This window comes from Anopheles coluzzii, chromosome 3 (genome assembly GCF_943734685.1).
Source record: "Anopheles coluzzii chromosome 3, AcolN3, whole genome shotgun sequence".
NCBI classification, from domain to species: Eukaryota; Metazoa; Arthropoda; class Insecta; order Diptera; family Culicidae; genus Anopheles; species Anopheles coluzzii.
This window is the reverse complement of record NC_064671.1, coordinates 5665148-5687777: the sequence shown is the minus strand read 5'-3', so window position 1 is coordinate 5687777 and position 22630 is coordinate 5665148. Positions and strand designations below refer to the sequence as shown.

Below are 22630 nucleotides of genomic sequence, written 5' to 3'. Positions count from 1 at the left end.
AAATGTACCACATACGATCGAAAAAAAAGGAAGAACACATAATCTTATAGCCAAGAGACAAATGTTGATGTTTTTAGCTGTTGATGATTATATCGCACCACGTGTTTGGCATGTTTTCAGTGGCACTTTCCCGTGCGGTAGATGATAAATTAACAAAACAAAAAATTATTTAACTTAATCAGCGCACCTACTACTACTACTACTACATATAACCTCTTTTAGCCAGTCATCCTCTGTCTGCGGTACCATTTTATCGGTATGCTGATGGAATGTTAGAAGAAAAAAAACTCCGGGACATTATTACAACAACTTCTTAGAAAAAGGCTGTCAGTAGAACGTAATACGCAATGTTGAGCAAATCTTCCATAACCAGTTGATAGAAGGAAATTACAGAAACTGCATAATTATAGTCATGCATCTCCAGTTTTACCAACAAATACGAAACATGTACACGCGCGCGTAGAGGTTTAGGACAATTCCTGCAAATATACTCAGTAAGACCGGATCATCAGGAGAGGAGTGATGAGAAGTATTATCAAAATTGATGTTAATCTGTATGTGTGTGTGTGAGGAACGGGAAGAGTAAGTAAGGTGATAATAGCTGTGTCGAGCGTGAGGTTATGCTCGCCGGGAGGGAAGATACTGCTAGGATCGTTACTAGGCAAAAAGTTGTACAGAAAACAGTGCATTAGGATGAAGACAGAAAGTAACTATCAAGTAGTGGATTAATTAATTATACTACTGTAATCGATTAATAAATTCTACACCGATCAACGCTAAAGAAACCACGTGCAGAACACGTGCATAGTGCGGAAAATAAAACACTGAACAATATTTAAATATGTATCAAGATAAAAAAAGAACTCCCGTGGTCGACTCCTTTCTTTTTTATACGTTTAATGCCTGCTGTATGGACAGTAGCGTAAATATAAGCGAAACCCTATGCGCTTTCTTTTCCAAGCTTTCAAAACAAACAAGAAAATAACGATAAAAGTGTAAAAAAAAAAAACAATAATTCACAATCGTTAGGCTTTTCCCGGTAGCAGTGGAACGTGGATTAAAACGGGGATTGATGCTGCCTTTCCTATGCTGATCCCTTTTCCTGGTACGATATGACACCTTTCTCTATTAGATCGGGAACCTCCACTGCTAGCCAAGGTGCCAACTGAAAGAGGGAACACGTGTTTAAGATCTTTTGCTTGTGAAGGAAGCTGTCTTTTGAGACTCACCCCTAATGCCATCGCGTGTGCAATACCGAACTTGGGCACATTTCTGGCCCACAGTGGTTTGAAATGATCGGTAAGACAGATCTTGCCTCCACGGTACATTTTGGCCGTCTTGCCGTCCAGCTCGGGCAGTGCAATTTCGGGCGAGGTTGTTGGATACGTAATTGGGATCTGCGGGAAGTGGAGATTGGTAATTTAATTTTCACTGTGGTCTTCTCTACGACTCCACTATACGCTGCTACTACATACATCAAACTCTACGTCGAACTCGTACTTGTGCAGATTGTGCATATACCAGCACTTGCCGAACCATTTCGTGCCCTCCTTGTTTGACTCTAACCGGAACCAGTCCATGTCGGATGCTTTGTTGTTTTGTACATACTAAAAGCAAAATACACAGTTTAGTGAGCTTGTTGAGCGACCGAGTAATTGAATTACTCACCTTAATAAGCGCCTGATATTCCTCCTTCAATCGTTGCACCCAAAGCTCCTTGTCTCTTGGGCCCGCCTTCGTCTTCAGCAGCGGAATGCCACTCAGCGCTTTTCGTGTGCCGTCATCAACCATGGTCAACCTTTGGTGCAGAACAAAAGAAAAAAGGATTTACACAGACTTTTCTTACAAATTGGTTAAACTATCACACACAATATGGAACGATGAAAGTGAATGTGGTTTTCACCACCAGCGACAGTTTCGTACGACGTGTCAGCCCGACGTGACGCACACACAAACGAAGGAGCACGCACAAAGGCACACGAGGCTTAACAACCTTATCGGAATTGCACTTCTATGCTGTAAATAAATAATTCAACGCAAAAAAGCAACACTTACCACTTTTATTCAGGATATTATTCTATTTCGTAGTAGAAGCGTTGCAATTCACGCAGCGAGAGTAAATAAACACAGACCTGTCAGTGGAGCAGTGATGGAGCTGCAGCACCGATTACACTTCCATTGCCGTTCTCTCTGAAGCGTGTTGAAACAGCGCTTCAGCGTGCCGTTGTCATCGGAACGCCTCGAACAAACGCTCCCCTTGCAAGGCCCACCGCAGCCCGTAGGGCAAAATTCGTGAGCGCACCAACGCTTCAAATCGGTGCGATTTTCCCTCGCTGGCGAGCGTTTTTGTAAGTCATTGTGAGGGTTTTTGAGGGATCAAGATGGCCGCCAAAAAGCTCACGCTGGTGTGCGATTGTGTTGGTGGGAAAAATTAAAAGGTCAAAAAATAAATACATTCTACCACCTCCCCTCCCCCCTCATTGACCACACGGGGTCCTACATTTCATGTGTGTGCCATATTAGCAACTGCGCTTTGCCGTCTCACTTGTTCATGGATGTCCCGCTATTGCATCTTCCCTGATCACGCACTTCACATACTTCTGACATCGCATCTCATTTTGTTAATTTGCAAGGTGAAAAAGAGCACACCTTGTTCATCTAATGCTGAAAATCAAGCATTTTTTTAGCACTTTGAACGGCGATCCTATGCGTCGCACAGTAATTTAAAACCTTTCAGCCATAATCAACCAAATTGAGCAAATTCTGATCACAGCATTTCGCATCAGCCACCAAGTTGTTTACATTTTTCACGCGTCCATGTGCGCAAAAGAGACGGCACTAAAAATCGAGCGAAAACATACACTCCTCGGTGAGCGTAGATTGTCACCAACACAACGAAAGGCATATGGACAAAGGTGGTCGAAGTGTTTGGAACGAAGTGAGAGAAGGGGGGCACAAAAGCTCACCTCAAAACGAGCACTGCAAGCGAGTAAAGGATGGCTAGAGAAAATGAGCGAGATGCAGCAATTTTTGAACGTCAAAAACCCTCGCCATGTTCAACGGGGCGCCCCGTACGTCAGTCGAGCGATTCGGATGAATCGTGCGCGTGAAGAACCACGGACAGGATCGAGCGAGATTTAGTTTGCAGGAAAAGAGGAAAAACAATAGTGTCGCGAGCAAGGAAAACGGTACGCGTGCCGTGAAAATCGACCCGCAAGCGCGGACGGGACTAGCTCTGGCGTGTGTGATATCGGGACCAAGCTGCAACAGCCAAAGCCAAATCGCCTGCTAGCTGCACCGCTGCTGCATTTGGTGGTCCCGTGCAAGAGAGGCGCGCACACACATACGCAAAATCCTGTTGCAAATATCGCGCGCGGGGTGTCTCGTCGGGTGGCCTCCCTCTTCGGATCGTGTGTGTGTGTGTGTGTCGGTCGTATCGACGGGTGAAAATTCTCACATTGCATTAGCCGCGCGAACTTATTTACGGAAATGTAGCATCTTGGCCGTGTGCGAAAAAGCAGCCAGCAGTAGCAGCAGCAGCAGCCAGCACCACCTTCAGTGTACACGAGCGTATCGAGCGCGAGTCGAGAAGATTGCGATATAGTTTTCGGGTCGGGCGGGTGTGTGTGCGCGGTGGCGCGATGGTGGTGCTGCCTGCCTGCCTGCCAATGGCACTAGCAGGGACGAGTCAATCGGATGATGAATTTCCTTGGCCTGCTTGACAGATACGCGCTCGCCAAGCGAGGGGGTCCGCAAGCTCCTTTTTTGCGCGCGCGCCCCCCTCATCCCCTTCCCTCCCTTACCGTCCGTACAGCGCGTGCCGCGAGCGCAATAGGAAGGACACACTGCGATGGTGGTGGTGGTAGTGGTGTGTTGTTCTCTACCTGCAGCGTTACATCCATCTTCTGTCCCTTTCTGGCAAAGCCGCAAAAAAAAAACGAAATTTCCTCGATGGCAACTGGTTGTTCGCCGTAACTCGGCGCCGATTACCCCGAAAAGCAGGCCGTCTGTTGTTCTGTTTGATTGATTCTTGGGTGCATCATCATCACCTGACGTTCCTCGGTGTGGGGTGGGGGGAACTTCTTTTCAGCGGCTACTTTTTGCAGAAAACTGAAGCTTTGGAAGCGCTCCCGTCACACGCGGTTTTTTATGGAAATCTTCCTATTGCGTGCGTGTGTGTGCGTGCGTAGTGTTGTTTGTGTCACTTGTGTGTGACCTCGTGCGCGCGGTTTGTTGTGTTCCGCCTTTTTATCTCACCATCATTGGTTGACCATACTGCCCGGTACAACGCCGCAACATATCATCATTCTATCTTCTTTTCTTCCTTCTTCCTCCCCCTCTTCGATCTAACAGCGAAACGTGAGTGTGTGTGCGTGTGTGAGTGCATGTGGTTTTTTTAGTTGTAGCGAACCACAAGGCTGCGAAAAAAAAAACGGAGCAAAGAAACGGAAGAGACAACGGAGAGACACATCGGACCGTGTGTGCGCCATCTGGTCTCCAGCAGAGTGCAATGGTGCTGGCGCTGGCGGATGGAATGTAAACGCGTTCCGAAAGCGAAGACAGAAACGCACACAAACACACACCGATATACGAAACTACGTTGGGAAGCGGGTAGCGGACCCGAAAATATGAACTGCTGGCTGGCATCGTCGTCCCGGTCGTCGCCGTCAGTTCCTCTTCTGCCCGGCAACAATCAGCCAAATGCGGCGAACCTTCTTGCGTCGCCTATCAGCTGCCCAGCACCAGCGAAACAACGCAGCAACCGTAGAAGCATTAGCAGCAGCAGCAGTAGCACCACGACCAGCACAAACAGCGGCCGCATCAGCAGCAGCAGTTGCAGTTGCAGTGCCGGTACACGCGAAGAAGTGTGGTGAAAAGTGAGTGACAAAAATAAATAGAGGAAAGCGTGTGTCTGTGTGTGAGAGAGAGAGAGAGAGAGGAAAGAAGAAGAAGAAGGAGGCAGGAAGAAGAAAGTGAGTGAAACAAACGCGAATAGCACAACACGCCGGGGGCCCCACCGAGTGTGCATCCTTGAGCGCGCTCAAAGTAGGTCTTTTTCTGTGTGTGCGACAGTGTGTGTGTGTGTATGCAGAGTTGCATCCCTAGAGTGAAGAAGAATAAGGAGCAGAAGAAGGTAGCAGCAGCAGCTGCAGCTCTCACGCACGTTTATTAATCGGCAATTCGTCCGCGCGTGGTAGTGTGGTGACAGAAGAAGAAAAACGTCCGATACAAAGAGAAAGAGTGTTTGGGAGCGTATCAAGTGCAGTGTGTGAGGGCGTTGCGTGAGGGCCAACCACACGTTGGGTAGGTGTAAGTGTATGTGTAGACATCGCGACAATCGCGGCAAACCTGGCTTCGACGGAGCGGCGACGAGCAGCAGCAGCAGCAGCAACATTGGCCACCCTTAAGACGGCATCACACCAAAGCGACCAACATGTTCACAGTAGGCGGCGGCGCAGCGGAGCAGCACAATGGCTGCGGCAGGCGAACAACAAGTAGATGCAGCAGCAGCAGCCTCCGACATCACCGATGGACGGCACGTGTTCTGGGGCTGGCGGTGCTCGTCCTGTTTCAGTTCAACTCGCAGGTGCACTTTCACACGGTGGCAGCCACGCCGGAGGACAGATCGACTTCTGGCTCCACATCGTCTACCGCCCAGTCGACGGCTGCCGCTCAGCCCGGCTCGTCGGCATCCTCCCCCTCCTCCACCCTGATCGACGGCATAATGCTGGACGAGGACGGGGCGCTGCTCGGGGCATCCCCGCAGCAAACGCTCAGCGAGGAGGCGACCATCCATCTGTTCTTTCACCCGCCCCAGCTCAACTTTGCCGAGCGGTCGATCGGCGACCCGCACAACCAGCCGGTGGTGCTGCTGAACCGGCACAAAAACCGCAGCGTCTACCTGGGCTCCATCTCCGGCAGTGCGGCGGAGTTTTCCAGCTCGTACTTCAAGGAAAAGATGATCCCGCCCGGCGGCAACACCACGTTCAGCGTGGTGTTTCTGCCCCGCAAGCTCGGCCCGGCCGACGGTTCGCTGCTCGTGCACACCTCCTTCGGCATGCTGCGGTACGCGGTGCGGGGCGAGGGCGCCGAATGTCCGTACCGGTTGCGGCCGCTCGTCGGGCTGCAGGCGCCGCTCAATGCGACGCTCTCGCCGGAGATCACGCTGTACAACCCGCACGACACGCCGCTCCAGATAGTGGAGGTGTACAGCAGCGGGGGCAACTTTCAGCTCGAGCTGCCGAGCGGCGGCCAGGAGGGCCCGCAGCAGCTGTGGGAGGTGCCGGCGCACAGTACGCGCACGGTGATACGAGTGCGGTTTCATGCGCGCACGCCCGGCCACCACATCGCGTACGTGCGCATCAAGATCTCAGGCGGGCCGGCCAATCCGGCCCTCGTCGACAAGATGCTGGTGGTGCCGATCGAGGTGGAGATCGCGAAGGAGACGGGGCTGTACTCGCGCATACCGTTCCTGGAGCTGGGCGTCACCTCGTCCATGTCGGAGGCGGCGGGGACGAGCCAAGGGCCTGGGGCGGCCGCAGCAACAGCAGCATCTTCAAGACGGTCGACTGCCGCTTCAGCATTGGCAGCCCCGGTGGAGGACAGTGAGTTTGGGCTGAGCGTGCGGAGCGGACGCAATGTGACGCGGCTCAGCGTGGATTTGCACAACTCGGGCAGCCAGCTGGTGCGCGTGAAGAGCTGGGGCGTACAGGCGGACGATATCGAGTCGGTGCTGTGCATGCACGTGCTCGTGCTGGACGGTCCCACGCTGCACGTCGAGTTCGATTGGTCCAAGCTGACGAGCGATCGGCGCCACATCAGCGGACGGATACTGCTCAATCTGGAACGGGTCCTGTCCGCATCGGACGGAGGAGAACAGGGGACTGGTGATGAAGAGGACGGTGCAGAAGAGGATGGCGAGCAGCAGCCACAACAGGAAGAGGAACAGGACGCGACAGGAGCTGCTGCTGCCGGTCGACGGAACGAGGACGAAACGATCGCTATCCGAGCGACAACTTACGATGCAGCGGGCACGGAGGAGGGCGGCGGGACGGACGCAAACGGCCGACCGTCGAAGGTGGTGACCAGCATCTACTCGATACCGTTCGCGGGCGAGGTGCTGAAGGGCAGCATCCAGTACAACGAGGAAGTGTTGCGGTTTCTGCTGCCGGCGACCCCGGACGGGAAGCTCGCTCGACAGGACGAGGAAGACCGCCCGCTGGTCATCCGGAACCACTTCAACGTGCCATTGTCCATCACGAACGTAAGCGTACCGGAGGACTGCCGGCGGTACTTTGCGATCGAGGGCTTCCGGCCGGTTGTGCTGCGACCGAACGAAGAGCGAACGCTGCTGCGTATCACCCGCAAGGTGGAGGATGGGGTGCAGTGGAGCACCGAGCCCTTCACCATTTCCACCTCGCTACGGCTCGCGACGAACATCAGCGATTACGAGCTGCCGGTGCTCGGGTACAGTGGACGGTTGGAGCGGTTACTGTCGGCGACGGTGCGCGATGCGTCACTGCTCACACCAACCGGGCTGGTGCGACCTCCATCGCTGGACAAAGGGACGGGCCAGCAGCAGCAGCAGCAGCAGCAGCAACAAGAACTTGACTTTGGCGTGCTGCCCATTGCAACGATCGGGGAAGCGTTGGTCGCGTTCCGCAATCCCAACCCCGTCCCGATACCGATCATCCACTGGAAGGGCGCGATCACGTCCGATGCGGCGGTCGGGGCGCCCACCATCACGGTCATACTGCGGGGCTGTGGGCCGCTGCGGCTCGACGGGCTCGTGTTCTGCCACACGGTGCAGCCGGGCGAGTGGATCGTCTACCAGATCAGCGTGCAGAGCGGCACCATCGACAGCTACCAGGGCCGGTTCACGGTCAAGACGGACTACGAGGAGATCGTGACGCCGCTCCGGTTCACCACGGCCGTCGGCGAGCTGCACCTGATGCGTGAGCGGTTGCGCTTTGAGGATTGTTTTCCGGTAAGTGACTGTTGTTTGTGGTTGTGGTGTGCACAGGTGGTAGAGGAATGTTTGTTGCAGGGTTAAAGCGAAGGTGGCTTGGGTGGCGTTTATGGAAGCAGTGGGTGATGGCAACCAATGGGAATGGACTAAGTAGAGGATCAACGATTGAATTTGCTTCTGGAACAACCAGCTTGAAGTATTATTTTCTGGATAGAATGAAACTATAGCTAGAATGTAAATAAACCATTCTGGCCTTAAGTCAAGCTGCTGTTCACTTTGCACAAATTGTTACAATGAGCTCATGACTGGATAGCGCAGGCCCATACAAAACCAAAAGTAATTAACGCAATTCCCCACTACATCTGCAACAGTTTAACGCTCTTCAAGGATCATAAATTAACACATTAAAACAGTGGCAAACGGAAAAGAGGGAACAGGAAAAATGCTTCCAAAGCGTGACGAATTTGGGTTCAAATACGATCGCTCGTGTGTTGTGCTGTACGTTGTGCCGTCTGCTGTATGGACTGAAATCCTTGGTTTTGAATCGGGCGATCGGGTCACCACCCGGTCTCACCCACTCTTTCCAAAAGTGGTTTCGCCTGGCGTGTTTTATTTTTGGTGTTCTGTCTAAGTGAAAGTTTAACACTGCGAGGGTTTGTCGTCCCCATGGCAAAAGCAAAAGGCGCCCCCAAAAGGAAGGAAACCCCAAATCTCCCAAACACCACGGACTCGGCGATCGCCTGTGTCGGTCTGTGTCGGTCGGTCTGGTCGTAACGCCACCAAAAATCTCCATTAATGGTGCTGGATTTTGCGAAGATCGCTAAATAAGTAAAATCGGGCGACCGGGCGGTCGATCGAGAAGTCAATGTGGTGTGGCGAGTTGGTTGGTTGGTAGACCAATGGCTCGGAGAAACAAGTTCGTAAACGAGTTGTTAGTGTGTGTGGTGTGGCGAACTATTGTGTAGAAGCTGGCTGGCGACAAATTGTATGCGAAATGTATGTTTTGCTTGTCGGAGGACCCAGACACAGGGTCTGGTTTTGGATTGGAAATGCGAGACGATAGCATTTTTTTTTATGAAGTCTTTAGATTTGTCTCACATATTTTACAGCTTTTGCTCAAATCATCCCATTGAAATACGATTGCAATAAAAATAGTTTTTGGAATTTCCTGTCGTAATTTCCCCACAGCCGGTTATCGGAAGGTGAATGGTGTTTATTTTGAGTTGCTACACTAATGTATTTAAAAAACAGAAACGCTGTAGTGTGCAAACTCTTGCACGCTTACCTAAAAGCGGTCCAAAACATGTTCACTCTATCGGGAGAGGAGGAAAAAAATGGTTTTGCCTTTAAGTTATTAGATTAATAACATAGATTAGGCGGTTGATAAGAAAGGGAGAACCCCCCTCGGACCATACCGGGTGGCGGGGGGGACCCTTCTAAGCTCTCCCGCCCAATGTGACCTTATCGAATGTTGCGCTGCGCGAGAGTGGTAGAGGCAAAAACAAATTACGCGACAAACTCTCACGACAAGCTTAAAAGGAGGCCCAAGACCAAGATGGTTTTGCTTGCGGTTGTTGGTGTTGCGTTTTGCGTTTTGAGTTGAGTGGTGGTACTTTTTTGTTTCTTGTACACATAATTATTTATGCGATAAAGTTCTTAATGTGTGCTTGTAAAGCCGGGGTGGGAATCAGCCCTTCCCCAATGACTCGGAAAGGGCCTGACTTTTCTTGTTCAAGCTTGGGAAATAAATTGAGTAGAACGAATTGTGTTGGACGGTTGTTTTGAATTATGTTTTAAAATAGTTTTAATGCCCGTTTTCTATACCAAGTGCATTAGCAGGTTATTTTATAAAATTATCTAATTTTAGTATTAACAAAGCAATGGAATTTCCCCTCAAAATGGTCCGGATGGAGCTGCTATTTCGCCGTTTCAATCATAAATATTTAAAACCCTGACAACCGGCCCGAAATAAAAGTCCGGATATTACACGGAAATGAACGAAACGTGCAGGTGATTTGATCAGATGGGTGACATTTCCATCGGTTGACCATACGTTTAAGTGGCCAGCTGCGGTATGCAAATTAGCGCCCGAAGAAGATGCGGCACCATACTGTGTGTGTGCGTATCCTTGAAACGGCGGCAGCAGCAGCAACAGCCACAGGCATTGGATGTTGGGGTCTTTTTCCCCCCTGATTAGTGGCGCCTGGAATATCTGCTGCAAGAAACGACGCATTTGATTGAGCAAAAACACCCTTTTGATTTGGACAAGCTTGTCACTGATCGTACGAAGTCGTATTCTGCGTGGTTTCGTGCGTTTGGTCCGCTGTCAGTCTCTCAAGAATTGTTGTCTAAATTTCATTGGTAATGCGCAGTTCACACCTGAGATAAAGTGTGGAGGGTTTGTTCCGTTTTCTGCACGTGGTATTGTGCTCTGTGACAGAGAGAGAGGGTAGGGACGATGGGGTGAAGACGACACACTCCGAACTCCCGTCTCGAATTGACAGATGATTGTAGATTGTGCGTCTGAAGTGGGTTGTTATAATTATGGTGCTTCTACTTTTTTTTTTCTCTCTCTCTCTCTCTCGATTGCTTTGATGTGTGAAGCAAGAAATAAGTACAACGAATGATCTTGGAAGGTACTTGTGCTTGAAGAGACATGCGAGAAAATCAATCGTTTTGTACCATTTTTTTTCGGTGAAACACACCTAGTCGTCAGTCGATAAGCTTTTTTTCACATCCAGCTGGAACTACTGGAACTGGTTGTTGCTATGAGTGGAGGAATTGTGTCCAAGCTCTTTTGCCCGATATCGTGTAGCGTTCAATTGCGATAAACTCACGTGCCCACGGCTTTTGCTCCAATTTTAGCTTCAACGTGTGATAAAGCGCACGACCCAACGGCCGATGGGGCATTTGGTGCATTTTTTATCGTGTCGTACCAGCCGCGAGATAAGAATGGGAAGGGAGGGTGTAGGGACAGTATCTGATCGTGCAGGAGGGAAGTGGTTCAATGGCTAGACAGGTCTAGCTGGAAGGTAATTTAAATAGAGCATCATCTTTTGACCCAGACACCTTGGGGGCGAAGGATTTTCAGTCCTCCCACATAGATGCATTGCACCCACACCTTTATGCGAGGCTTATCGTACAGTAGCATCACTGCACTGTGCGTGTGTGTGTGTGTTTGCGCAATCGGTTTGCACTTTAGATGAACCTTCCCTCCTTCGGCTTTTGTGTCGTCCCAGGCGTTACTGTTCCCATTTGACAAGGTTTTTGTGGTTCGATACACATCTTCCGGTTGACCGTTTGGGTTGTGGTTTTGCATCACAATCAGCCCAGAAGCCGTGACAGCCGGGCGCGGGGGCACGTTTTGTGTTTGTTGCGCTGATTATCAGCCGCAGATTCAAATCGCGTTGCTGCTGCTGCTGCTGCGTAAGACGGGACGCGCAACCGCAAGCGCACAGAGAAAAGCACAGAACAACAATAAACACACCAAGTAGTACAAGAAGCTTTTGAGATAGGGATGAGAGAGGAGGAGATGTTGATTTTATAAGGGGAGGGGTAGACCATTGCTACTGATAAGACGGTGGACTCTGTTTTCGGTTTGTGGCCTTGCCATGGTCATACTCTCCCATCGTCGTTGGCGTCGTCGTTCGGAGCTGAGTTTTGTAACTTCCAGACAAATCAGCTGATAATGACGAGATGGTGCCGTGCTGCTGATGATCACGGGATTCGCTCGTTACATCGTTAATCGAATAATCTTTCCGGCATGGAAGTGTGTCGATCGATCGATCTTCCGGATGGCAAACGGTGGCTAGAAACTGGGACACACACACACACCGTTCAAAGTCTGGGTGTTGAATTTCAGCCTGGGGAACATTCGGGATGGACGAGTTGTTGGAGGGCAAAACATCATCATCAAACGCCATCAACATCACCTGATAATGATCGCCGTCAAATGGACGGCGCGCGCGGTGTGCAACATTTACAACGCCAATGTTTGTGTGGAGTAGGCAAAAGCTAAGGAAAAAAGCTCGCGCGAGCTGCACTGCATTCAAACAATCGATAACATCATTATCATCATGGTATTAAAACCAGGAACCCCCTTCCTGGTGGTGGCGCCCGGTCGGTGTGGTAGGCCGTCCCTCCTGACACGATTGCAAGCCTAAATACAAGGCGCCCTAGTCGTCGTGTATCGTCGGGTGATTTGTAGTAGTGATGGGTAAAGTTGGCCAAAATCTGGAGTCGACTCCAATCCAATTCTCCGATAATTTCGGAATCAACTCCGGTAGGTAGATCCGCCCAACATTATCTGGAACACCGAATTATTCCGGACGACTCCGACTTCGAACGACTCCGGATGACTCCGGACGACTTCGGACGACTTCAGACGACTTCGGAGGACTCCGAACGACTCTGGATGACTCCGGACGACTTCAGACGACTCCGGACGACTCCGGATGACTCCTGACGACTCCGGACGATGTCTCTAAAGAACTCCGGGCGACTCCGGATGACTCCTGACGACTCCGGACAACTTCGAACGACTTCGGACAACTCCGGACGATGACTCTGAAGGACTCCGGGCGATTCCGAACGACTCTGTATGACTTCGGACGACTCTGGACGACTCCGGACGATGACTCTGGACGATGACTTTGGAGGACTCTGGACAAATCCGGACGACTCCGGACGACTCCGAACGACTCCGAACGACTCCGGACAACTCGGGGCAACTCCGGAAGACTCTGAACGACTCCGAACGACTCCGAACGACTCCAAATGACTTCGAACGACACTGAACGACTCCGGACAACTTCGAACGACTCCGCACGACTGCGGACGACTTCGGGCGACTTCGAACGACTTCGGACGACTCCGGACGACTCCGGACGATACCGGACGATGACTATGAAGGACTCCGGACAACTCCGGACGACTCTGAACGACACCGAACGACTCCGGACAACTCCGGACGACTCCGGACGACTGCGGACGACTGCGGACGACTGCGGACGACTGCGGACGACTCCGGACGACTTCGGATGACTTAGGACGACTGCGGACGACTCCAGACGACTCCGGACTACTCCGGACTACTCCGGACGATTCCGGACGACTTCGAACGATTTCGATTCCAGGCGGAATAAATGGTTCCCATTTTGCCGGAGTCAAAATCGGACTAATAATATTCGGAGTAGGATCGGGCTCATGGGTGCGCTTCAGAGAGCACATCACTAGTTTGTAGATGTAAAAAAGCATGCAGCAAGCCTATTTGTGCGTTTCGTTCCATATTTTTGTCAATTAATCAATTGCAAATGAGCCTAAACCAATGGGGAGAGAGAGGACAAGATGAAGAATCGATTTCCTACTGGACGAAAGTAGGGATTAAGGTTATGCATGTATTCTCGATCTTGCATGAATTCAATGGTCCTTTCTAGTCCACCAGCTCGTCAAGGATTATTTATTCGAGTGCGTGAATAGGTCATTATGCCAAAAATAAGAAGACCGGTTCGTGATTGCTGTTGTTCTGTATCGATTTGATTAATTAGCACTCGATTCGGAACCATTTTTAGCATTGCACTCTTTCCCTTTCTCTCTGCGTCATCCTCACGACAGTCCAATTCCAAACCAAACCCACTAACTGAAAGCTCACCAGCAATCGCAAAAAGAAACAAACAAAAACCCGGCAAAATATGTAAATGTCCCTCTTAAGACGCCAACACCGTTTCACAATTGCTTTCACTTTTCTCAAACTGGTTAGTTTGTGTGTTTGCGTTTGTGTGACTGATGCTCATTCTCGCCTTTCTATTTTTCTCTCGTTTTCTCCCTTCGCTCCACAGGGGAAGCTGTGCTCGCTGTCGCTGCTCGCCGCCTCCAGCTTCCCGACCAGGATCCAGATCGAAAGCATCCGCACGGACGTGCCCGGGCTGAGCTACGAGTTCCTGTCGCCGGACAAGCAGCGCCCGCTCGCACCGAACCAACCGGTCACGCTCCATCCCGACACGGTCACCAGCATCGGACGGATGACACTCGACCCGAAAGCGCACTGCGCACCGACGGCCGACTGTTACAGCAGCTTCGATCTGCTCTCGAAACCGTTCGGCGTCAAGTGGATGGCCACGCTTGACTGCTACGAGCAGTACCGGCGGCTGGACAGCGACAAGCTGCTGCAGCAGCTGCAGCGTTACGCCGAGATGCGCCAGCGGCTCACCAGCGTCCACTTTCAGGTGCTGGCCGAGTCGAGCCGGCGGTTCGATTTCAACGCGAGCGTCGATCTAGTGTGGCCCAAGCTGCTGGACGAGAATGTGTTCTTTCCGACGCTGCAGGTGGAGCAGGAGGCGGTGCGGCTCATCACGATCAACAACCCGTCGGACCAGATACTGTTCGTGCATCTGGTGCTGCACGACGTCGCCATCCACGGCCGCCAGCCGATAGTGGACGGTGGAGGAGGAGGAACGGGCGGCGGCGGAATCAATTTGCCGCCCGAGGTGCTAACCGCCTGCGACAACTGCACGCTCAGCGAGGAGAGCGTGTTCTCCTTCTTCCTGTTCGACAGCGACGACATCTACGTGAACTACGTGAAGCCGCAGTCGTTTTTGCGTATCGCGGTCAAGTTTAGTGCCCAGCAGCCCGGCACCTACTCGACCGTGCTGTACATGCGCAACAATCTGACGCTAATTGACGCCGCCTGGATACAGGCGCGCGCGGTCGTGCCGCTGTTCAAGTTTGGCAACCGGCGGCCCGGCTCGCCCACCGCCCTGCAGTTCGAGATTACCGAGAAGCATGTGCGACCGTGCTACGACCAGTGGTACCGGAAGCTGCGGTCCGAGGGCGGCGGTGGTGGTGGTGGCACTAGCAGCAGCGGCAACAGCGGCGCCTACAAGCAGTACAAGGTGGACGCGAACGGGCAACAGCAGCAGACGGCGAAGGAGGAAGAGGAACCGGTGGCCACCGCCGGCAGCACGACGCCGGGAGCAGGCGAACCGGAGCAGGAAGAGTTCGTGGTGGAGACGCGGCGCACGTTCACCGCGCGCAACTACGGCGAGGTGCCGATCCTGATATCCGGCATCCGGATCGAGGACGCACCGTGCGAGGGCTTCGGCTTCAAGGTGCTGGACTGTGCGCCGTTCGAGCTGGCGCCGAACGCGAGCCGCAAGATCGAGATCGCGTTCGCGCCCGACTTTACGCTGTCGCGCGTCACGCGCGTCCTGCACTTCGACACGAACATCAACCACTTCCCGGTGAACTTTACGCTGCTCGGCACGGTGCCGATGCAGCGGCTGGACGTGTGCAATCGGTCGCTGCCGCGGCCCTGGTTCGAGTACTGGCTGCGCACGATACTGATCGTCGTGCTGCCGACGGCCCTGTTCGGCACGCTGGCGAGCGCCGTCCTCGAGGCGAACCGTTTGCTGCGGGCGCATTTTTTGAGCCACGTGCGCGAGCGAGGCCCGCTGCAGCCGCCGCTTGACCTGCGACAGATCGCGCTGCAGCACACAACCACCACAGGGGGGGAGGGTGCGAGTCGGGAAGCGAGCGGCAAGGACGTGAAGGCAAATCAGAACGGTGGCAGTAGCGTGATTAGCAGTAACAGCAGCACTTCGTCGAGCGTGATAACGCGCAGGAAACCGGACCGCAAGAATGGAACGCACGCAAAGGGATTACAGAACGGCAGTGCGGCAACGTCAGGAGATGGTGGAGGAGGAGGAGCAAGTACGGCCGCCAGTCGATTCAATCGTAGCTGGAGCGACTTCACATCAAAGCTTGGTGCGTCGACCAAACCCGTCGTTGTCGCTGCATCGATTTCGACGGCCACGCAGGGATCGTCCTCAGCATCACCGGTGGACGGAAGCAAATCCACCTCCTTGACGTCATCGTCCGTAACGAAAAGCCGCCGCTCGATAACACCCTCCAAGGAGCCAGCGGTCGTGCCCGCCACCGCCGCCCCCAGTTCACCAGACTCGCCCAACGGCAAAGGAGACAGCAGAAGCTCGTCCGGTGCAACCAAAGACAGAACGAAATCCCCGACTTCGTCGACATCCGAAACGGAATGTAGCAAAACGGCAAAGACTGGAGCGTTCGGTGCGAAGGGCGGTACAGCAGCAGCAGCACCGAACAGCTCCGCAACCAGTGACTTAACCGGCGTGCTTGAATCAAATTCATCCGCCAACAACAACAACAGCAACAGCAAGCAACATCACCACTCGACCTCTTCGGCGTCGTCCACCACCAGTTCGTCGTCCTCGTCGTCATCATCATCGTCGTCCTCATCGTACGCGAGTGATGACCAGCAGCAGGGCTTATCGATCGCTTCGATCTCCCTGTCGTCAAACGCATCGTCGCCGTCGTCATCATCGTCATCATCGTCCGCTGCCTCGACGACGTCCTCGTCGTCCTCGTCCCCATCGCCGACGTCCAAGCAGCAGCAGCAGCAGCAGCATCATCATCACCAGAGTCATCATCAAGCGAAGCAGGCCCGAGAACGCGAGCCAGCGACAGCGGCCAAAACGAACGTAAAGAAAACGAAAAGCCTACCGGTCAGCTACGAATCGGTGGTTGTGTCGCTGGCCTCCGTGTTTGCCGTCGCCAACACACTGTCGAGAGCAACTAACGCTACTACTACCACTACCACTACTACAGTAACAACCGCAGCGCATACTAGTCAGAAAGCCTCGGCGGAAGTGATCGCGTCCACTGCGGTGGTCGTTGGAGCTGGACCGCCATCCGTGAAGGAGTCGGTATCATCCCCACAGCAGCAGCAGCAACAACATTCAGCAAAGGACATCCCAGGGAAGGCTCGAACAACAGCATCGTCATGTACTACGAATGGTACTGCGAGTGGAAAGCAGCTGGCCACCTCAAACGGTAGCGGAAACTCCACGAAGGCGATCAAACAGCAAGATGCGGGCGTGAAGACTGCCAGCGAAAAGAGCAACCCATTTGCTGGCGACAGTCTTGGCAAGGAAAACAGTTCCAGCGGAAGTAACATCATCGGCGCCGAAAAGCAGCTGCCCATCGGAAACGGAAATGCACAGCAGCAGGTACGGGCTCAGTTTGTTTGTTATTAAAAGTCGTAATCATTGTTCATGCCCCCCCCTAAGCAGGAGAGGTTTGCGTTGGCGAATGTCTTTATCAGTAAGGTCAATCTTTACAATCGGTAGCGCAGCACCATCACGACGATACACAACAACAACAAGCCCTTTGGGGCGGTAGAATCAGCTGAAATTTTGTTTGATAGGTTCATTTATCAGTTCGCTAGAAGGGGAGATGATAGCAAACGAACGAAAGAGTAAGAGAGAGAGAGAGAGAGTGGGAGACGTAAGGAAACCCTCAGGTTGATTGACGATAGCGAACGAGACGATTAATGGCCACAATCTTTTGCCCCGCGCACCGCCACAATGTTTGACCGATGTGTCGCTGGCCCGCTGGTGGTGTGGGGGGGTCTTGGCTCGTGCCTCCGAAAGGCTGCACACTTATGCGTCGTTTGTGTTTGTTTTATTATCATTGCGCCGTGTGTTGTGTTTGGTACTGAAATTGCTGTGTGCGATGCCCCTGTTGGAGGCCTCTTTTGCTTCTTCTTTGCCTTTGTTGCTGTGTACGGCTGGTACGTTTTAGCGATCGTTACGCATGCGCTCGCGCGGCATAATATATTCTCTCGTGCGTCCGGCACTGGTGCTGGCTGCACGTGAGCCGCTCCGTTTGTGGAACGGACGTGATGGTGATGCGGGCGGGAATCGGCGATGGTAAGACACGCGGTTGTTGCGCGGAAAGGCAGAAAAAACAGTGTGACGCACGTGGTGTAGTGTGCGCGGCTGGTCATCCATGTGCGCCGCGCGGCTCCATGGAATGTTACGCGCAACAGCAAGGCGAGCGCGCTCGCACACGTTTAGCGCGGTGACATTCTTTACACGCACACAGCGAAAGGAGAGGCTGCTCGTGCCGCAGAAACATGCTTGACTGCAGTTATGCGCTAGTTTTTACTGTGGAGAATGCAGCGGAAGATAGGGAACTGATTGCCTTCTGTTCACCTTTTTGAGACCGACGAGACCACGACAGATTTGTGACGACGCTCTGTGTGCCCATCAAGAATGTTTGTATTTATTTTAGAACCGAAAAACAAACAGCACGACACACACACACGCGGCGGTCGTGGTGTCATGCCTGTCTATCGGGTGTCGTCAGTTGGGGGGAATGAATCGATCTAATAGATCCGCTGCCTCGGCTCACTTCTTGCCGTCGTGCGGTCGGGTGATGCACGGGAAATCTCATCCAACCCGGCAAGAGCACGACAACAATCAATGGTGCTGATTGTTGTTCGTATTGTTTTATTCTTTTATTACGTCCAACACAGCGGCATTCTTATTCAACTCGTGCCTTCTTGATGAGCAAGGCAAGGCAAGCATACAATTTGGTTTGTTTTCATTTAAAGAAAAGGGAAAGTAATGAAGGCGCAGAGGCGCAGGCCTCTGGTAATGCTGCACGGAGCCGTACACAGAGTGTCGAGTGTTGTCGAGCAACAATGAGATGATGCTCCTCGGGTTCTTTACCCATCTTTGCCCCCCGCCCGCTTGAATTCATGCCAACGAACTAGGCAGGAAGAGAGAAACAGTTGAAGAAACGACTTTGTTAAAATTAGATTTCATTTTACTTTGGTGCTTGTTTTCGGTTTTTGTTTTTGGATTCCCGGCCGGCGCTAGGTGTAATAGAACGACGAGTAGTAAGAGGGAGCTTTGAACTTTGATAACATTAAATTACGTCACGCGATTGGTTCTCTAGCTTAAAATAGCGTCGCTGCGCACTTGATAAGAACGCGCTCCGTCCAATTTAGCGACTTCACCTGAGTGTGTATCTGATTTCTGATGCTATTGTTGGCTCGTTTTAGGTGGAATCGTCACTCAATCCGCCCCATCACCACCAACAACCGGCGCAACAACAGCAGCAGCAGCACCAACAGTCATCGTCGTCGTCGTCCTCCGCCAAAAAGTTCAGCAAAACACCGGGCCGCGAGCGTAAACCGAACCAAGGCAAGAAGGGTGGTGGCAAAGGGACGTCGGCGGCCTCCGGCGGCACGCAGCAACAGTACAAGGGTACCGCCCTGCAGTTCAACACACCCGCCTCGCAGCAGCACAAATCGACCACGCTTGGCACGATCCTGCAGAACGCATCCGTGCCCGTTGCCTCGACTGCCACGGTGTGGGGTGAGAACTGTGCCAGCTTCAGCGATGTCGTTGCGCAAACGTCGGCAACGAAGCAGCTGGCCGGAGGAGGAGGAGGCACCCAATCCACGATCAGCTCGATCATGCCCGGCATGGAGGCGTTCATGTTGTTTGGTGGCAGCAACGCCCAACCGAATAGCAAATCCTCCGCCAATCTTCAACGCTCTCCTGGCGGGAGCAGCAGCAACAGCACCGTTTTTGGACTCCCGACTACGACGACAAGCTCAACCGGTGGAGGAGGCAGCACTACCGCAGCCGCCCCCTCGACACAACACTACCGAAAGCCACTGCATTCGCTGCAGCAGGATGTGTCTAGCGTTAGCACAAAGACAACGGTCGCGAATCATACCGAACAGCGGTCGAAGGATGATAGCTATCTTGGCGGAACGCTCGAGAAGGAATGCTCGGCCCCGTTCGTCGCGACCAGCGGCTCGCCCGATCTCGGTCCGATTGGCACGTCCAAGAAGTCGCCCTCCGGCTCGAACAGTGCCGACGGTGATGGGGAAGAGGCGGACGGGCTGCTGATGGCACAGATGATGGGTGGACGGGGCGGATCGAATTTGGCCAAGTGTTGGGAACCGTTCGGTGGGCACGTTATACACAATCCGGTACAGCTGTCGTCGGGCGGCAGTAGCAATGACCCGTCGGCGGCGACTACGACCATCGGCAAGAGCATGAACGGTGGTGGAGCACAGCATCAGCATCAGTCGGACAGCTTCTTTTCGCAATCGTTTGCCGACATTCACCAGCGTCAGAGCGATCCGTACCGTGGTATTGGCTCTTCGCTGCTCTCGAATGCTGGCCATCCATTTGGCGCCGATCATCACAGCACCATTGGGGGACTGTCCAACGGTTCCAATCATCACCCGGGTGGCGTTAGCTCGGCCGAGAATGATTTTATGGAAATGCACTATCGCTCTCGTCACCAGCAGCAGCAGCAGCAGCAACATTTGTCCCAGCAGCAACAGCACAACCAGCACGATTGGAACAGCGCGATGGATGCGCATCTGCAATGGCCACTGTCTACGCACAAACAGATGACTTCCCAGGGCGGCGGTATGAGCCAACCCTGGACCACGGCCGAACTGTGGAACAATCTCAATGCACAGCATCAGTATCAGCAGCACCAGCAGCAACAACAACAGCACCACCACCAGCAACAGCAGCAGCAGCAGCAGCAGCAGCAGTTGGCAGCATACGAATCGGTACTGCACTTCCAGTCTCAGCTCGCGATGGCCGCCGCGGAAGCTCGCCAGCTGCAGCAGCAAACCGTACCCGACGTTATACTGGGCCACCGTGCAGCATCGAACCTGTCCGATGGGTGGCTCGGCTCGGGAATGTCCTCGGGCCAGACCACCGTGGCACCACCGCCCGGCTTTTCTAACCATCTCCCATCGGCGGTGGGTGGTAACGGTGGTGGTGGTGGTTTGCCATCCAATCGCATGGTTTACGAAGAGGATCAGCAAACGTTCAACTTGCTGCTTCAACAGCATCGGCTCCAGCAACAACAGCAGCAGCTGCAACAATCGCAACAACAGCAACAACTTATCCGTCAACTTTCAGCCGATGATGCGATCGGTAAAGGTGGCGGTGCTTCTAGTGTAGCCATCGCTTCCTCGACCGATGCAACCTCCGGCCAGGCAACAGCAACAGCAACCGCCGCAGCATCAACGACTTCAACTGGGTCCGGTTCGTCGAACGCTACATCGGGCTCGTCCTCTACGTCCTCCTCGGGCTACAATCCGTTCCAGCTGGCATCGATCTGGACGACGGCCAGTAGTAATGCCGACCGTTGGGCAGCCGCACCAACCGGGCCTACCGAGGAAACATAGACGGCAGAGTAGCCGCCCTTAAATTGAAGGCTTTTAAATGCTCTTTTAGTAGGGACATTTTACGCTGTGTGTTATTTTTTTTCATTTCTTTTTAATTTTGTCGCTTTAGAGAGAGAGAGAGAGGGGAGGAGGAAGTATGTGTGGCGCACTACTCATTTTGAAATTTGTCGAAAAGCATTCGAAGAACACACTTTTTGCTCGCCATAAAATGGCGTTTGCAGTCGAATTCGAATTGATAGGCCATCTTGAATGCGCGAAACGTTTTCTTGCATTCGAATATGCCTGTTGTTTTAACTTAAGTTTATCCTCTTTTCTGATTGCTCTACAAGAAGCGCACAAGCTGTTTTCATCAATTCACACCTGACCCTAACGCTGCCACATTACAATTTTTTGTTTTCTTTTTTTAATTTACTATCCTTCCTGCCACAAGGTTGTGTGATCGTATCAGCGTATTTCTAACACACACTCTTTTAGTATGTTGTTTTATCTAGCTTTTCTTACTTTATTTCTTTTGCTTTGCTCAAGGCTTTGAAACTTGATATTTACTTTTTTTCTCACTCCGAGCTTAGTTCTGTTAATTTCTTACTGCCTTTTGCATATCCGTGCGCTCACGAGGGACTTTGTTTTTGCTATTGCGTTGCGTAAAATAAGTTGAATTATATTTGAAATGAAATGAAAATCGTATGTGAATTCTGCTTTTTTTAAATCGAAATCAGAGATCCCAATTGGAGGAATAGGAGCGTGAGACCCTACTGGAAAATTGAAGAGATCCACCGAAAGGTTGTGTTTCTATGGATGAGTTTCTTATTGGAAAAAATGGGTGAAGCAGTAGAAAGGGTTACTCTTCCTTCATTTCACTAGGTTGCGTTGTTTGCGGTTGAACTTTGAAATATTGTTGCAAAAACATTAGTAAGAGCACGCGATAGCTGACAGCAGGTGTAAGACAAGATGAAAAATCAATTACAGTTCATCCCAACCTAAAATAGAGCGAATATTTGCGATATCGAACCAGCCGCTTCAGCAGCAGCTGACTTAAGCAACTAAGCGAGAAACTATTTTCTCTGCTACATAAACCTGCTCTCGGAGGTTCTCCTACCGTGTATCGGTCGGTCGGGTGCAGTGCATAGAAGGAAGAGACGAGGCGACACGAACAAAACAAAGCAAAAAAGCAACTAATATCTACGAAACAAAACTACAATATTACACAGAAACACACACATATATACATATATTTGCGGCTAGTTAAGAGGCGATGTGGGGGCCTTAACGCGTGGAAGGGCCCGGAAGAAAAACCCACGATGATGAATTACTATTACGCATGGATGATAATGATGATGATGATGATTGGACTAAACGAACAAACTCTCGATATATGACGATGCTGATGATGATGATAATGAAGATGAAACATGAAAAATGAATGATGAAATAAAACCGTATTCACATGATCGTGTGAAACGATGAAATAATCTGCAAACAAAATCGATAGCCAATGGTTGTGTCCTTTTTCTATTTGGTTCTGTTTTAGTGTAGATGTTTGGTGCGATTTTTTCAAACTTATTACTACGAACAAAGTAAGGAAGCATGCTTGCAGCATCGTCCCATTTGAAACGAGAGCG

The 22630-nt window shown here is 52.0% G+C and overlaps 2 protein-coding genes across 3 annotated transcripts; one reads left to right on the top strand and one right to left on the bottom strand.

Moving 5' to 3' along the window:
* Nucleotides 1–840: 840 nt before the first annotated feature.
* On the bottom strand, nt 841–2179 carry LOC120959400 (ubiquitin-fold modifier-conjugating enzyme 1). 2 transcript variants are annotated; one of them, XM_040382715.2, is made up of 5 exons: nt 2056–2179; nt 1669–1798; nt 1476–1607; nt 1230–1397; nt 841–1165 (listed from the first exon to the last, which is right to left on the bottom strand). In XM_040382715.2, the coding sequence occupies exons 2-5, from the start codon at nt 1789–1791 to the stop codon at nt 1085–1087; spliced, it is 504 nt and encodes a 167-aa protein (XP_040238649.2). In that variant the 5' UTR covers nt 1792–1798; nt 2056–2179; the 3' UTR covers nt 841–1084. The 2 variants fall into 2 exon arrangements, with proteins under 2 accessions (XP_040238649.2, XP_040238650.2); XM_040382716.2 differs by lacking the exon at nt 2056–2179 and adding an exon at nt 1870–1969.
* An 884-nt stretch (nt 2180–3063) lies between these two features.
* Nucleotides 3064–22493, top strand: LOC120954854 (uncharacterized). The gene is made up of 4 exons (XM_040375118.2): nt 3064–3188; nt 4354–7987; nt 13807–17004; nt 18846–22493. The coding sequence occupies exons 2-4, from the start codon at nt 5435–5437 to the stop codon at nt 21009–21011; spliced, it is 7917 nt and encodes a 2638-aa protein (XP_040231052.2). The 5' UTR covers nt 3064–3188; nt 4354–5434; the 3' UTR covers nt 21012–22493.
* Nucleotides 22494–22630: the final 137 nt, after the last annotated feature.